Source organism: Tetranychus urticae, chromosome 2 (assembly GCF_039701765.1).
Source record: "Tetranychus urticae isolate SD_2017Ah chromosome 2, NJAU_TeUrti_SD_1.0, whole genome shotgun sequence".
In the NCBI taxonomy this organism is placed as follows: domain Eukaryota; kingdom Metazoa; phylum Arthropoda; class Arachnida; order Trombidiformes; family Tetranychidae; genus Tetranychus; species Tetranychus urticae.
The window spans coordinates 11,445,820-11,460,738 of NC_142959.1; the positions used below are offsets into that span (position 1 = coordinate 11,445,820).

Below are 14,919 nucleotides of genomic sequence, written 5' to 3' on the forward strand. Positions count from 1 at the left end.
TCATAACGATCTTTTGTTTACCTCGAAAAGTTTATTTGCAAATTTAGTTACATTGTAGTCTTGTGTGTTGACAAAAAGTATCATTTAATGTCAAGATAGCTTCTATTTGACTCTATTCAGTTATTAATGGAATCAAATTACGATCTCAATTACTGTCTATGTTACTTGCAATCTACATAATTATTGCATACAATGTATAATGTTTGAATAATAAAGTCAAGATCAATAGCTTACAAGGGACGTTGCTGTTCATTTGCTTACGATTGGCCTTGGAATGGGAATGCTGGTAGATAAATCAAGAATTAGTCACAACTTTAATGCATCCATTTCAAGGGAAGATGCCTTACTTGTACGATTTGATTTAGCAAACTCTTTGATAAATTGATAGAAATAAGGCAAAAATTCTGAAGTGTGATTCAGATTTTTAAGAACTGAAAATGTTTGCTTCAATTTTTATTCTACTTTTAAGTCTAATCAAGCGAGCTGGTTGTACAAGGAAATGACCAAAACAAAGACATTGCTGACACAGTGAATGATATTTTCAAATTCAAAGTACTTAAAATTTGAATAGAAATTGAAGTAAACATTTGCAGATCAACTTTTATCAGAATTTTTTCTCGTCTTCTATAAATTCTATCAAAGTATTTCCTCAATCAAATCGGTTAGGCACCTTCCCTTGCCCGAAAGCAAGACTAAATGTAAATTGTCTTGACTCAAAATTTTATAACATTTTGTTTTGATTTGCAGAATACCCACATGGAAGGCAATTGAAAATAAACTGAACTAAAGATTGAATCCATTGAAATCAAAATAAATGTTTAAAAATCTTTCATCTAAACTTTGAGCGAATCTGCAAAACAAAAAAAAATCTCATACAAAATGCATAAATGTTGTTGAAAACTACTGAACTGTATTAAACTGAACACAAAAAACCAAAAATTTTAATCGAACTGCGGCTGCAAATCCAACTCATTGACTAAATGCTGGTGCTTTCTCATAATTTACGAATTAAACTAACATCTCTTGATAGATTCTCTCCAATAGAATCTTGTTTACACTGAAAATAATTCTTCAAAATTAAACGTCTACTCTGAAAAACTATTCTACTAGTTACACAAGACGAACTACGTTAGGAACTAGATTCGCTCCAAAGTTTTTTCAGAAGTCCATAAACTCTCATGAAATCCAAGAATCAAAAGTCGAGTCTAGTTAAATTTAGAGTCGATTTAGCAACTTCCAAACTCAGAAGAAAATAAGTCAGTGATCATGAATACATTTCGCCATTCTTGCAACATTCCCTTCCAATTCATCTATCGAGTTGGTTTCATTCCCAGGCAAATTAATGCATTTCTTTCCTTGGTTTTATTTTTTTTCACCCAATCCCATGAAATTAATTGGACAGTTTATTCTTGCTTTTTTTTCTTATCATACTTATCCTACTTCTGAATATAAAGATGTGAAACAAGTGCATTGAGAATAAAATTGTCTGAGTCTAACAGTTTATCATGCGCATTAAACTTATCGATATAATCTTCACTCCTTTCTCTCACTCCAAGCTCAAGTTTAACCAATTTTTTCACTCCCATTTTATCCTGTGCATTGGCCAGTGTAAAGAAGACAAAAATCCAGAAAAGTTTCCATTCCTTTTCATGTATCCTTGTGTGTTTCCCTATCATTAACATCATCATCAGTAAATTGAAAGCGCATTCATCGACTGTTCATCCTCATCATAATCATCATCAACAAACCAAACCAACAGCAACATTGAAATGCAAAAAGGATACAAGTGAAAAGGATCTTTGTAAATGTTGATAGCTTTTTCACTTGGAAACACAAATAGATAAAAAAGAAAGAAGAAAAAGAAAAATGTATTTTTCAATGTTTACATTCAAATGTGCCACTTTTTTTACTCTCTTCACGCTAATCTGAATCCATAGAAGCAAGTTTTTATCACACAATCAATAAAACCATTGGAATTGGAAGGAAAAGTTATGAAAAAATATTGAAAGGCAACAAATCAAGGAAAAAGTTGAAAAGCTCAACAAATGGGAAATGCAGAGCAAAAATAGATTGAATACAATACAAAACTGATGAAATAGCCAATGCCAAGTCAACATATTATCATAATATTGATTTCGTCTTCGTCAACCAGAAAAAAAGAGTAACATTTTTTCACATGTAAATGTGTGTTCATGTAAGAATGTGAAAAGAAAATGTTTCCAAAAAGTGATCTGCTGACTGGAAGGACTCGATAACGATTAGTGACATCAGTGAAACTTGCAAAACCATTGGATAAAACTGAACATCGAAAAAAAGAGGAAAAAATTAAATCTTTCATTCTTGTCGATTCCCTGTTCATCTCGTCTTTTCATTTTTCACCTTTTCTCTCAGTCACTGAATGATGAAATTAGAAAGAAATATGAAGGTTTGTTAGTTGAGCTTAGCTTTTCTTTTCGTAGCTATGTTAAGCTAATCATTTGTCAAGACGTTATTACCTTTACCTTAAATGTTAACAATAGTTGCTGTAACATCATCATCATCATCAACAACCAACAACAACATCTAATAAAACGATAAAAAAGAGTATAAAAAAGCAAGAAGCAAACTAAGCTTTATTAAGGTAAGAAGAAGGAAATATTAGATGGAATAAGTAAAATTAATGAAAAGGAAAAAAAATGTTCTTCTCTTGATCATCATCATTATCATCATATTTTCTTGCTCTCTTTACCATCTTTAACTCAACGATATGAACATTTCAAGTTGTAAAGCTTTTTTGTCGAGCTGTTTATTGTTCAAAGGTAAAGGTTAAATGTTTTCAAATGCAAGCTCAATCCTTGGATTGCTAATCAATTTAAAGTTCAACGCTTTTTTCATCATCATTTACATGGGATTTCTCAATGTGATTGTGAAGTGTGTTTGGTGAATTGACATTTTTTCAACTTTTTTCTTGATTCTTGTGCTTTTATCATGAAAGGTCAACTTTTTGTCATCATGTTTTACCTTTCATCAACTTCAATTTGGATTAATTGTGATTCGGTCAACGAGCCAAATGTTGATAGTAATGAATTTGATAAACTTTTGTCACCCAGGAAAGTGAAGACTAAGTATGGTTTCCTTCAAGGCATACTTATATCACTTTCACCCTCATCATCATCACCCAGTTCAACTACTTCAGTGTCTTCACCTGCCTCACCAGGTTCCTCACCATCATCTTTACAGTCGCCCTCTTCAAGTGAAAATGTTGCCTCTGACAGAACACCTGAATCACCTTTGAAAGGTTATCGTCTGTTGAATTCAGTTGAAGCCTTTCTTGGAGTACCTTATGCTGCACCACCAGTCAACTCGCTTCGCTTCATGCCTCCAGTGACACCAGCTCATTGGCGTGGGACGAGACTGGTTAACCATTACCAGCCAGTGTGTCCACAAAAGTTACCCAAAGCCTTTGATGCTCAGGGTAACATTAAGGATTCACCTTCAAATGAAAATCTCATGAGAGGAAATTATGGCTACTTTTCAAGGATAATCCCACATCTATCCAATCAAAGTGAAGATTGTCTCTATCTAAATGTTTACCTGCCTTTACCAAAAGGTAAGCCAAGAATGCTTAACTTTTTAAATGAGAAAACAAATAATCAGATAATTTGAAAGCAAAAACTCCAATTACATAGGAAATCTAATAAAGTCTTTCAACTCACATAAAGACTATTGAATTCAATTTTCTTTGCATTCATTAAACTAAAGATTTAGGTTGAAAATTTCCATGAAAGAACAATCTAAACAGTAATTTTTCATGAGAAAACTTCGATTGTAATAATGACACAATTATTTTCCTTTAATTGTTGGCAAACTTTTATTATTATCGGTAACAAGACATTGACTGTATTTGATAAGACGCAGCTGATGTTTAAATAAAGCTTTTAACTCATTATGAGTTAAAAAAATAAGATTTTTTGACTTCAGTTAATTTCAATCATTTTTCAACTTCGGAATGTGACAGAACCATGAGCAATGATTAATCTCATTGAGTCGTTTTTACCTTAAACGGGTTGTTCATTAAAACCAAACTTAACCTAATCTAACCTAAAGCTTGCCAATCAATAATAGAGCTTAAATCCCTACTGCTAAGCAACTCTAAGATGCCTTACATTGTTAGCTTGACATTATTTTTTTTGTGGAAATAAAATTTCTTGTGATTCAATCCAACTTGAAATTTCATAATTCATTTGATAACTCGACAATCCTTAAAGATGAACAAAAAAAATATCGAACGTAAAGTAACCAGAAACTATTCAAATGTTTTATCCAATGAAACACAATCAAGACAAATAAGAAGCTGCTATAATCTATTATTATCTTTGTCATTATTTTTCCAAGTTAAACTTTCCATGAAACAGTAAAGAAACAGATCGATCATGTGTTATCGATATTCAATGTACAAGTGAATACAAGTGAATCAATTCATCTTGTAAACCTGTCGCAATAACTTTAACCAAAGGTAATGTTTAAGCAACAAAAGAAAGCTCAAAATGAAAAGGTAATAATAGCTTGAAAAGTTAAAGTTAAGCTCGAATCCAAATTCAAATAATTTATCCAAATATAATGATAAATATACTTCCAACAGTCAACTAAACCTCTTGAACAATTTCATGTTTCAATTTGATTTCAAAGAAAAAAACTATTTCTCCTGTTCAGCGATTAATCCGACGAGAGTTTTATTGAAACTGAAAAAAACTGTCAACTAAATGTATCATTTTAAACATGAAACATTGATTTTATTATCTGATTAATTCCAATGCATTGAAATGCTGGTGAAAAAAACTGGAGAAAATTTTTCCACAGCAAAAACATTCTCTTCTGTCAAAATTAAATTCATTATTTATTCCAATGTATTCAAGTGAAGTAAACTTTTTTTTCTGTTGAATAAAACTTGCCATTTGTTCTCATTTTCATGATCATGATTCCAATGATGACCATGAGGTTGAGAGAAGGAAAAAAATGATTTTAAAGTTAATTTTTCATGGTTGCTTCATTTTCAAAATCTTTTGTTTTCCTGTTGACATGTAAAGTTAAGATTGAAGCTTCAAGTTAGGAAAGCTTTGAAAAAAGCTGAAAAGTTCTGATTAATCTTGAAAATTGTACTTTTCAATTCATCGTTTGTCAGTTTGACGGTGAAGCGCAAAAATAAGGACAACTTTCCACTTGGAATTGATAAATCAACTTTGTTCTTGCCATTTCACCATCAATATACTCTGTCCATCTATTCATCATCCATTCTCATCATCATTATCCTCATATTTCAACTTTTTATATTCAAAGCAAATGTCCACAGAAGGAGTTTCCTCAACCATTATACTCATTTTTATCCTGATAATGATGGCTCAGTGAAAACACTTTGATAACATTTTTATGCAAATCTTGAATATCTTTTCCAGCCAATGGTTTAAACAGCTTTCATGGAAACAAGAACAAAAGTGATGATTAAATCGATTGATTTTTATTCATTTTTGCCATTTGTTTCAATTTTTTCCATGAAAGTGATGAGCACTAAATTCAACATTACATGGAAAAACATTGAATACATTTTTTACTCTCTCGCAAATTTACCCATTGATTTACACTTGAAGAGTAAACTTTTTATTTTATCATTTCTTTAGTATTTGCTTTTCAAAATTCCATTTCAGGGCAATGAATTTTTACAAAAAATCATTAATGTAAATATAATTGCAATTGGTTAAGTGAATGGAATAAAAATCTCAGGAGATTCAACATTCATTTTTTTGTTCATCAATGTTCTGTTTACCCAAACAATCTAAACCTTTGTAATAATGTTTTAACGTTATTTGATCGGCTCAATGTAAAGACTATTATCATTATTATTAAAATAATGTTGACTGTAATGAATATGAATGACGAGTTTATTTCCTCTTCTCAAGTAATATGACCTAGGAAATGACTAGCCACTTGTATTGCTGTATTGGGCAAACTTGCTTCGTGTACATCATGGATATAATTATTCCTGCTTGAATCATAAAATGCTTCTAATGTTATTTGAAAAGTCAATATTGAGGCGCTATTATTATACACATGCGAAAGTACAATATGGAGCAATGAAATTGACAATTTGTGGGTAACTTTGACTCTTAACTTCATTTTTCAAAAATTGAATATTGTCAGGATTATAAAAATCGAATATTGTTATACCTTGGATATTCAATTCTTACAACGCACCTTTACCTGTGATTTGCAATTTTGATTCACTTACATGTAAGTGAAGGAGACATCTTCAACTTTGAATTGAACTTCAATTGATTTCAATTTCATCTTATCCTCATTGACTGGTTCCGGTAAAAGATTATCAAATACATTGACATTAACACGTTCATCTGCTAATATTTGCGAAAAATAATTGCTTTATATGAAAGATCATCCGACAATGAAAAAAACTCCAATTTCATCATTTCCTCTCACAACTTCTCGATTAGATTACAATTAGATCTCCTTGCTTCCTCATATTGCTTTATTTTTTCAAATTGTTCATCTTGATGACTGACAAAATTTTGTAGCATTGTAATCTTTTTGGCCACATCATTCATTTGACTTCTATCGTTTAAATTATTTATGCAGTCTAAGAGTTTGGAAATGTTGGCTTTTTTCACTATTCATCTTTTCACAAGATGATGCTCTATGATTGGCATTGAAACAGGCGAAGCATAATTTTTACCATTTTCTTTGTTTGTATAATCTGATGTAATTAAATTACATTCCTCGCAAATCAGATGCGAATTAGCAAATAACCTTTGTATGCCGTTATTTAATCCATTTTCATGAACATGAAGTAAACATGAGTTGCAATGGTTCATGAAATGACATAAACATGTCCAACGAGCAGTTGAGTCGCAGGTATCGCACTTCATCAATTCCTGAATTGCTGATTGATGAGCATCAGCACCACAACAGGCTTCACAATGAAATTTCAACTGTTTATCAAAATAATATTGATCCTTTATGTTGATGAATCCCCAGCATGATGAGCACTTCATGTTTATACCTGGTATAAGTAATGAAAAAAGTATAATACAGAAAATTCAAATTAATTGTTTGAGTTCATATTGTTTATGATATTTACCTTTAGGATAACTTATTGACACGAATTGACTCAAATTGGTAAACGAATGTAAATTAAATGTCAACTTTGACCTGTAACATAAAAGTGAATGAATAAACTTGAGTTTTAGTAAAAAAAGATAGCAATTAGCGTGCTTAAGGAATGCAAGAAAAACTACTTACATAGTTAAGGCCATACTACACGTTTTTTAAAGCTATTTAATAGCGTAAATTAACACATTCACATGAATTTCATGTAATTATGTACATGTGGCAATTACAATGAAATTTACAGGCGCTTCAAAGCTAAAAGTTTTGTGCAGAAAATATTCGCGTAGTGTTGCTATGACGAGCAGAAAACGCGAAAAATTCAACTGATTTCTGGTTTTGTGTATTTCTGCTCATAATGAGCGCTTAACTTGCTTGCATGCATTTGTAAACGCAATTAACGCAAGCTTAAAGTGATGTTTCGCGTATTGAAAATTCATTGAAACCAAATGAGCGTTTAATAACTGAATCCGACAGTCATTTGGATCTATTGGGCATCTTCCTTGGTTTCCTTTTTTGCGAATAGAATAAACCGTTAAAAAGTGCTAAAAAATTTGAAAAATTTGCAGACTGTAAGAAATGGGTTTATGATGACAATATTGACTCCACAATTATATCAGAAGTAAGTAACTCTTTATTGATCTATACATTAAATATCTATATATCTATCTTTTCGTAAAAAGAGTATGGAAGAGTCAAACATCAGCATAAAGGAACTTAGGTCGTAATATCCTCAAATATGTGCAATAATTAAAGTTTTTGCGAATTAATACAAAAACTCAAGCAGTTTTCATCACAGAGTGTCACTATGTTACGGGGCAACGAATCGAGAAGAGGTTGCCAATCGAAATAGGTACTTGCAAGTAAACTATTCAATGAGGTTAGTCTATTACCAGTTATGGGCACTCTATCTGGTAAACCATAACGGTTGAGTATTGATCTTACGCAATTTCGGGATCGATTCAGCACGTCTATCCAATCTGTTCCTCGGACAGTTATTTCCTTCTCAAAACAGGTATGGCAAAATACTACCGAACATAAAGGCTGGTTTGTTCTGGACCTGCAATCTTGTCGGTACTCCCCAATGTAAAAATTCTACAAAAACCAAATTTTCCCTTGAATTCAAAGTGCGGACAGGTATTGAATTAGAAGGAAAAACAGATTTTGCGATTCGCAACAGAATATGAATTCATCATGAAAACTCTCTTCATAACATTCAAAAGTTCATCAACAATGACAGACTAGATCAAAACTCCATCTTTGTCTCTTATTTTCAAATGCAACTCAATCATTTTCTCGACTCTTCTGCTTGACAATTTCAGAATTCACTTTCATGACATTTCCACCAAATAAACTCGCTTCACCCAGCCCTTTAAGCCATTATATGAATTTCACTTTTTTATCCCTAATTTCATATACATATCAACGCCATCATTATTTACCTGGAAAAAATAAATAATAAGTAAAGAGTATTGCGACAAAAAAGGAGAAATCTTCATCTTTTCTTTTCTTCGCCATAAAAGAAGATAAATAAATGTTGAACATGAATGAATTTCAGTCACAACCTTTTCTCTGTGTGATTACACTTTGATTAGGTATTAAAATAAAAAATTGAATTCAGTCGAGAATTGACTTTATTATGTTGATGCAAAGTAAGTGAAGAAGCAGCAAAAAATATAAAAGCAAACATGAAATCACAAAGCCTCCAGCATAACCGGAAGTTTAATCTTAATTTTATCCTGAAAAGTTACAGTTTTGATATTAAATATAAATATACTTTCACTTTTCATCTAATCTCAATAATAAACTTTCAACTTATGTTTATCTTTCCATGATATTTATAGTCATGATAACTGTGAAAAGAAAAATTGAAAAGAAAATTGAATTTTTCATCTTTTTTCTCTTTTTTCAATCAAATTTGTTTAAAAATTGATCAAATTCAATCAACACAAGAAATGTTAACAAACAGAAGATAAAAGAGAAAAAGTAAAAAAAGAAGAAAAAAAATGAATATTCAAAGTCGAGTCAATATTCGAGTTCAACTTGAATTTGTTTGCACATTTGTTCATCAAGATAAATCATTGATCAATTTTCATTCAAACATTGAAATTGCATGCAATCTCTCAACATGAATGTTCAATGTTTTGATAAATTGAGAGGCAATTTCAATTAAGAAAATTATTCCAAGCAAAATTTTCTGTTTGATTTCAGAGACAAAACTGTTCTTCTGAAACTGACAGACTGGGAGTGAAAATGTGATAACAAATTAGTTGATTGATCAACAGCATAATTGAAACCAGAATCAGAATCAATAAGTGTTTGACTTTGGAATAAACCTTTCAACTTGATGAATTATCGGCCTGGTTAATGGTAAAAAGAATTTTCCCCAATTTTCGAACTTGGAACTTTCAGCTCTTTTCTTTCTTCCAACATTGAAACTTCAAAAAGTCTTTGCAAATTCATGGTAATCATCAGTTGTGCAAGAATTTGAGAAATTAGAAAAAAATCTCGATTTCTATTCTACTTTTGTAGCGATTATGTAATAAGTGACTTTCGAGTTGATAATTATATTCATTTTTCGACATTTTAATAGTTGATTCGTTAAATGGCACTTATTTTTCGTTTAATAATACAATTATCTAGAAATGACTGTTATTCTGGCAAATTATCGTATTAGTTGATTCGAAGGGAAAATAAGTTGAAATAAGAAAACTGATAATTATCTGTTTTATTCATAATCAGATTATTTCAACATAATGACTTGAATCGAGTTCAGATGGAGAAAAGTGAATTTTATTCTTTCGACATTTTTTGTTCTTCTTTTTCGGTTCTGTTTTTTTCATTGCATGAGAAACCAATTTGTTTGTCAGGTTAACCAATTTAACAGCCAACAAGGTTACCTGAAAAATGTGAGTTTACTGCGTTCAAAGTTGATCAGTAAATGTTGAAGAGTTGGATACTAATCAGAAACAACAACAGAAGTGAAACAATCCATTTTCATCTGAAGAATGTCAGCAAAATGCTGGGAAAGTGGCGAGAAAAGAAGGAGAAAAAGGATGAAAAGAAGGAAAACAATCATGTTAAAGATGGTTCAGATTTCAGGGTTTCTCTGTAAGGTAAAGAGTGGCAACATTTTTCTACATGATAAGTGACTTTTTGTGTCCTTATTTAATTGGTTTCAATCGATTGATAATGCTGAAACTGATGAGACAGGAATCTGAATAAAATGCTGTGAATAACTGGTGATAACATATTCATTGAAAGGGTAAGAAGGAGAGAGAGAGAGAGAGTAAGGGATTGATTCTGGTGAAGAGTAAAGAAGAAAAGAAGACTGGAAAGACAAACTAAACTCTCCATGATAATCTGAACAGGGAAGGAAGGACAAGTGAAGCAAGGGAAAAGACAAGGAATAATGGAGAGAATTGAAAATTGAATGAAGAGAAACAAAAAGAGCATTCATTTTGTTTTCTTGTCAACTCGATTCAATGAGACATTTCATGTCAACTCTTGATGAGTCCAATGAAACAATGGGATAAACAATGGAAAAAGTTTCAAGTTAGACTCAACATTATCAACATTTGTCAACATTTGCCATTCAAAATGCCGGCAAAATTGTTACTTTTCAACACAATTTCATTCAAATTGTGTCTTTTCATCAACAAAAAGTCTACATTTTGGTCAATTTTTGAGTTTTGTGTCAAAATTTCATTTCATTTAGTTTCGTAAGTATCCTGTTGATCCAACTTTAGTCACAAAAGGAGTCGATAAATTTTTAATTGAATATTATTTGCTAAACGAATAGAACTATTAACAGGACTTGGCAGGGAATCTTGAACTTGCATTTTCATGCTTGGCAAGTTTGAGTTGAATGTTTTATGCACGATCGATTTGTTGAATCGTAGAAACGCTGTCTTCGATTTCACCCAATAAAGATAACCATCTAGCCGAGTCGATCTTTTTTTCATTCGAAACATTGGCGAACTGAGTGATCTCTTTTCCCTCAAAAACAAAATCAGATTTCATTTTGAAAATTATTCATCAACTTGTTTTGAATTTTAAACTTGTAATTGACCAATTTGGTTTTAGGAGCAAATTGGTCTTCTCTTTGTATCTATTGTTATTGAGATAATACGCAACTTGAAGACTTAATTGTCCATCATTAGATTATAGAAGTGAAAAGAAGGCCATTTTATGTTCAAAAACCTATAAAATGATTTCTTAATTAACTAATAACCTTCTTTGTTGTTCATCTTTATTTCACTTTGACCATTGTTCGGCAGCATTTTTGATCAACCTTTTCGCCTCTTTCTTTCCCATTTAATGATTATAATGATTAGTGAAGGTGATGATATGGTCATGATAAGTGGAAATCGTAACGATTATTCATTGATGATTTACTTTATTGTGAGTGAAAAAAGGGAAAGAAACGATAATGCTAATGACAATAATACTAATAGCACATAATAATAACAATAAATCGTTGCCAATAAAAAGATAAATTCACTTGAATGATTTTATTATTATTGGCATAACAATTGACTGGTTACCTTTTTTGTTATGCTTTTAGATCATTCATTCATCAAGTTAACATCATTATCCAACTGATATTATCCATTCAGTGAGATAGTTTTGCTTCTTCATTGTCTGTTAACTTGATTAAAGGGTGAAATGGGACAATATAAATAGGAATATTGAACATCAATAATTAAATGTTGTTGAAAGCAACTTGACGAATTGATTGTTGACATTTTTATTGCCATAATTTAATCAAAAAGCTCAAGCAAATACAAACAAATTCAATCATGTTTACATGATGATGTATTAAGCAAAACACGAGAAACGCGTCCACGATTCAAGATCAGTTTTGAAATATTCAGTTCTATTGTCATACGTAAGTTGAAACTGGATCAGCCAACTGCACCCATAGTGCCATAACATCTGGTGCACAGCAAAACTGGGCATTTCTTGAGCTGTCATACGATTGCTGTTATTTTTGTTTCTCATTGGCATCTTGGTTCGAACCATTTTTTCCCAGAAAAAAAAGATTTACTGATGTAGATGAAAATTTTAACATTTCACTGATGATAATCCTGCAACTGTTTGGTTAGTAAGAATATTGTTTATTAAAAATCTGATTTCTGATTGATTCAGTTTTCAGTCTCAACAAAAGCTGATTTTTTTCCTCATTTTCCACTCTTTCTACTTGATCATCTTGCAATTTTCCCTTCATCTTTGCTTCTCCTAAAAGGCAGTGATGAACAGTTCTCAAAGGATCCAGGAAAAGCTTTTTTCCCTTCACAACTTGCCATTCTAACCATAAAATATTTCATCCTTTATCATCTCATTTTCAAATTGTTTTGAAACAAAAAATTCTTTAACAATATTTACTCATCGTTTCCAATGAAATATCATTGAATCCTATTCTACTCGACAGGTTATCATGAATTTCCTTGACTGCAATGTCCCTCTCAATGGAAAACAGTTTCAATGTAATCTCAGCTTTTGCGTTTCTCCAATTCTTTATTCTCTGTTCCCTTCCATCCATGAAACTCTCACTCCCAGCCATTTCCACTTGTATCATTACACCATTCATTTAGCAGCTTGTTTCCCATCATCTTTTTGATACTCAATCAATCTATCAATAAAAATACTTCTCTTCTCGCTGTCTGTTTCCGTTTCAAGAGAAGCTAAAAATGTCTCAACTTGTCCAACTGTGAACAATCCATTTACTCAAATCGATTCAGTTTGATATCTCAAGATAAATAAAGAGCACAATTGTTTATAATCTGCTTTATTCCATTCAACATTTCCATTTGATAAAAAAGACTCCCAGTTCATTAACCGAATATTCATGATGAATGCGAAAAGAAGCAAAAAAACTAATTCAATGTCAACCTGTTTCAAGCTCGACACAAATTTGACTGTAAAAATGATTACCATTTACTGATCATCAGCATTGATTAAACTCAACCAATTTGGAACAATTTCGATGAACAAATTGCTCCAACATTTTTTCAATTTTTTCCACTTAAAATGATAATTATTGCCATGGAAAGAGAGAGAAAAAGAAGAAGAAAAAAGTTCTTTCAATTTCCAATTTCACTTTGAAATGTAAATTTAATTGTAAATCCATTGGTAAATCAAATGAAGAGTTGAAGGTTGTACTGATGTCAACTGATGAGATTATCAAATTGCAAGCCTTTTCGTTGAACCCTTCAAGGTAACTTGTTAACTGTAACGAGTTGCTCATTCGACTTGTCAGGTTATATCATTTAAATTGGTTCAACATGACCACATTGAAAAGCTCTAATCATCATGCTGAATGAATTTCATTGAAAATTGGAAAGAAAAGGAAATTGGCTTTAGGCAATTTTACAGACATAATTTGCAGCTTGAAACCCAGGCTGACCAAAATCATTCAAGCTCATTCAAGATACAAAAAGAAAGATTGGAAAACTTTTAACCTTTCATTGACTTTTATTGACCAAAAATCTTCTCAACCAAGTTATTTAAATGATTGAATGAAACATTGAACAATTGACAGTTTATTTAGTGTTTCACATTGAAGTTGAACCAAAGGAAAAAACTATTCAAACACTTTTCAAGTGTTATGCAAATACACAGAATGGTCATGGTTATTGAAAGGTAAATACAAAAGTGAGAAAAGAAAACTTAACAAGGAAAAAAAAGTGTTAACTTGAACAGAAATCAATCTTTCTGAATGAAGTTTCGAAGAGAAAAAAAGAAGAAAAAAATTGAAATCGAAATACATTTCACATTTGACCTTACATTTTGTGCACACACTTTGCTGCTGCAATCATCAATCTTTGTCAACCTTGTTCTGTCAATGAATTGCCATGATAATTAGCCATGACATGTCTGTGAATTGGAATTTTTCGATTTCCCCAAATTTTCGACTGGAAAAATTTCAATGCAACTTTTCATGTCAAATGATCTCAATTTGGTTATTTCCTTTCTTGTCCTTTCATTTTTCGAGTTTCAGCTTTTCCGGTTTTTCCAACCAAACCAGAAACATTTATATCTCTTTCATGTTGTATAAATATAAAAATGATGAGACTTAACAATTGCACAAGAGATAAAAAGATGATAATCTTGTGGAAACGAGTAGAATCACCATGACGATAAAAGATGATAATGTAAAGATTGGGTGACTAGAGAATTGCTGGGAGTAAAGAATAAGATTGTGAGATAAGTTTGATGAGAATAAGAAGAAGAGAAAAAAAGTAAAGAATTACATGAGAAAGAAAATGAAATTGCAGGGAAAAGAAAGAAAAGAGTTGAACGGAAAACGGAAATGACGAAGTAAAGCTTATCAAGTTTACACTGAACATTGAGACTTTTCTCGTTGCCTGTGATTCTGCTTCAACTCTAGTCAAATTACCTTCAACCTTCATCATCATTATTCATACTGCATCATCATCAACTCGAGCCAAAAAACTGTTTAAAAAGGCCACAACACAAGTAACCAGAAAAGGGTTTAATCAATTACTTTTTACTAGCGAATTAATATTCAAATTTCAAGATGGATAAACCTTGATTCAATCATGACGGTCAGCGCAATTGGATTAAATTGTCAGAAGCAATTTACCTTTCAATGGTTGACATGAAACAAGGGAACTTTTATCATGAAAAAAATAGCTTCATTTCTCACCTGAAAAGCTCTTTGTTTGAGGCTCTTTGAACAAGCCAATTTTGTGCTGGATCATTGACTGTCTAGCATTGAATTTAGTGCATCAAATGGGTCGA

The 14,919-nt window shown here is 31.4% G+C and overlaps 1 protein-coding gene across 1 annotated transcript in view; it reads left to right on the plus strand.

The window, feature by feature from the left end:
• Nucleotides 1-1,589: 1,589 nt before the first annotated feature.
• LOC107360066 (neuroligin-4, X-linked-like) overlaps nucleotides 1,590-14,919 on the plus strand; it is a 51,479-nt gene continuing 38,149 nt past the window's right edge. Inside the window, exon 1 of the mRNA XM_015926688.3 lies at nucleotides 1,590-3,589. Within this exon, the coding sequence (XP_015782174.1) occupies nucleotides 2,968-3,589 (622 nt within the window). The 5' untranslated portion in view covers nucleotides 1,590-2,967. The remainder of the gene's footprint in view (nucleotides 3,590-14,919) is intronic.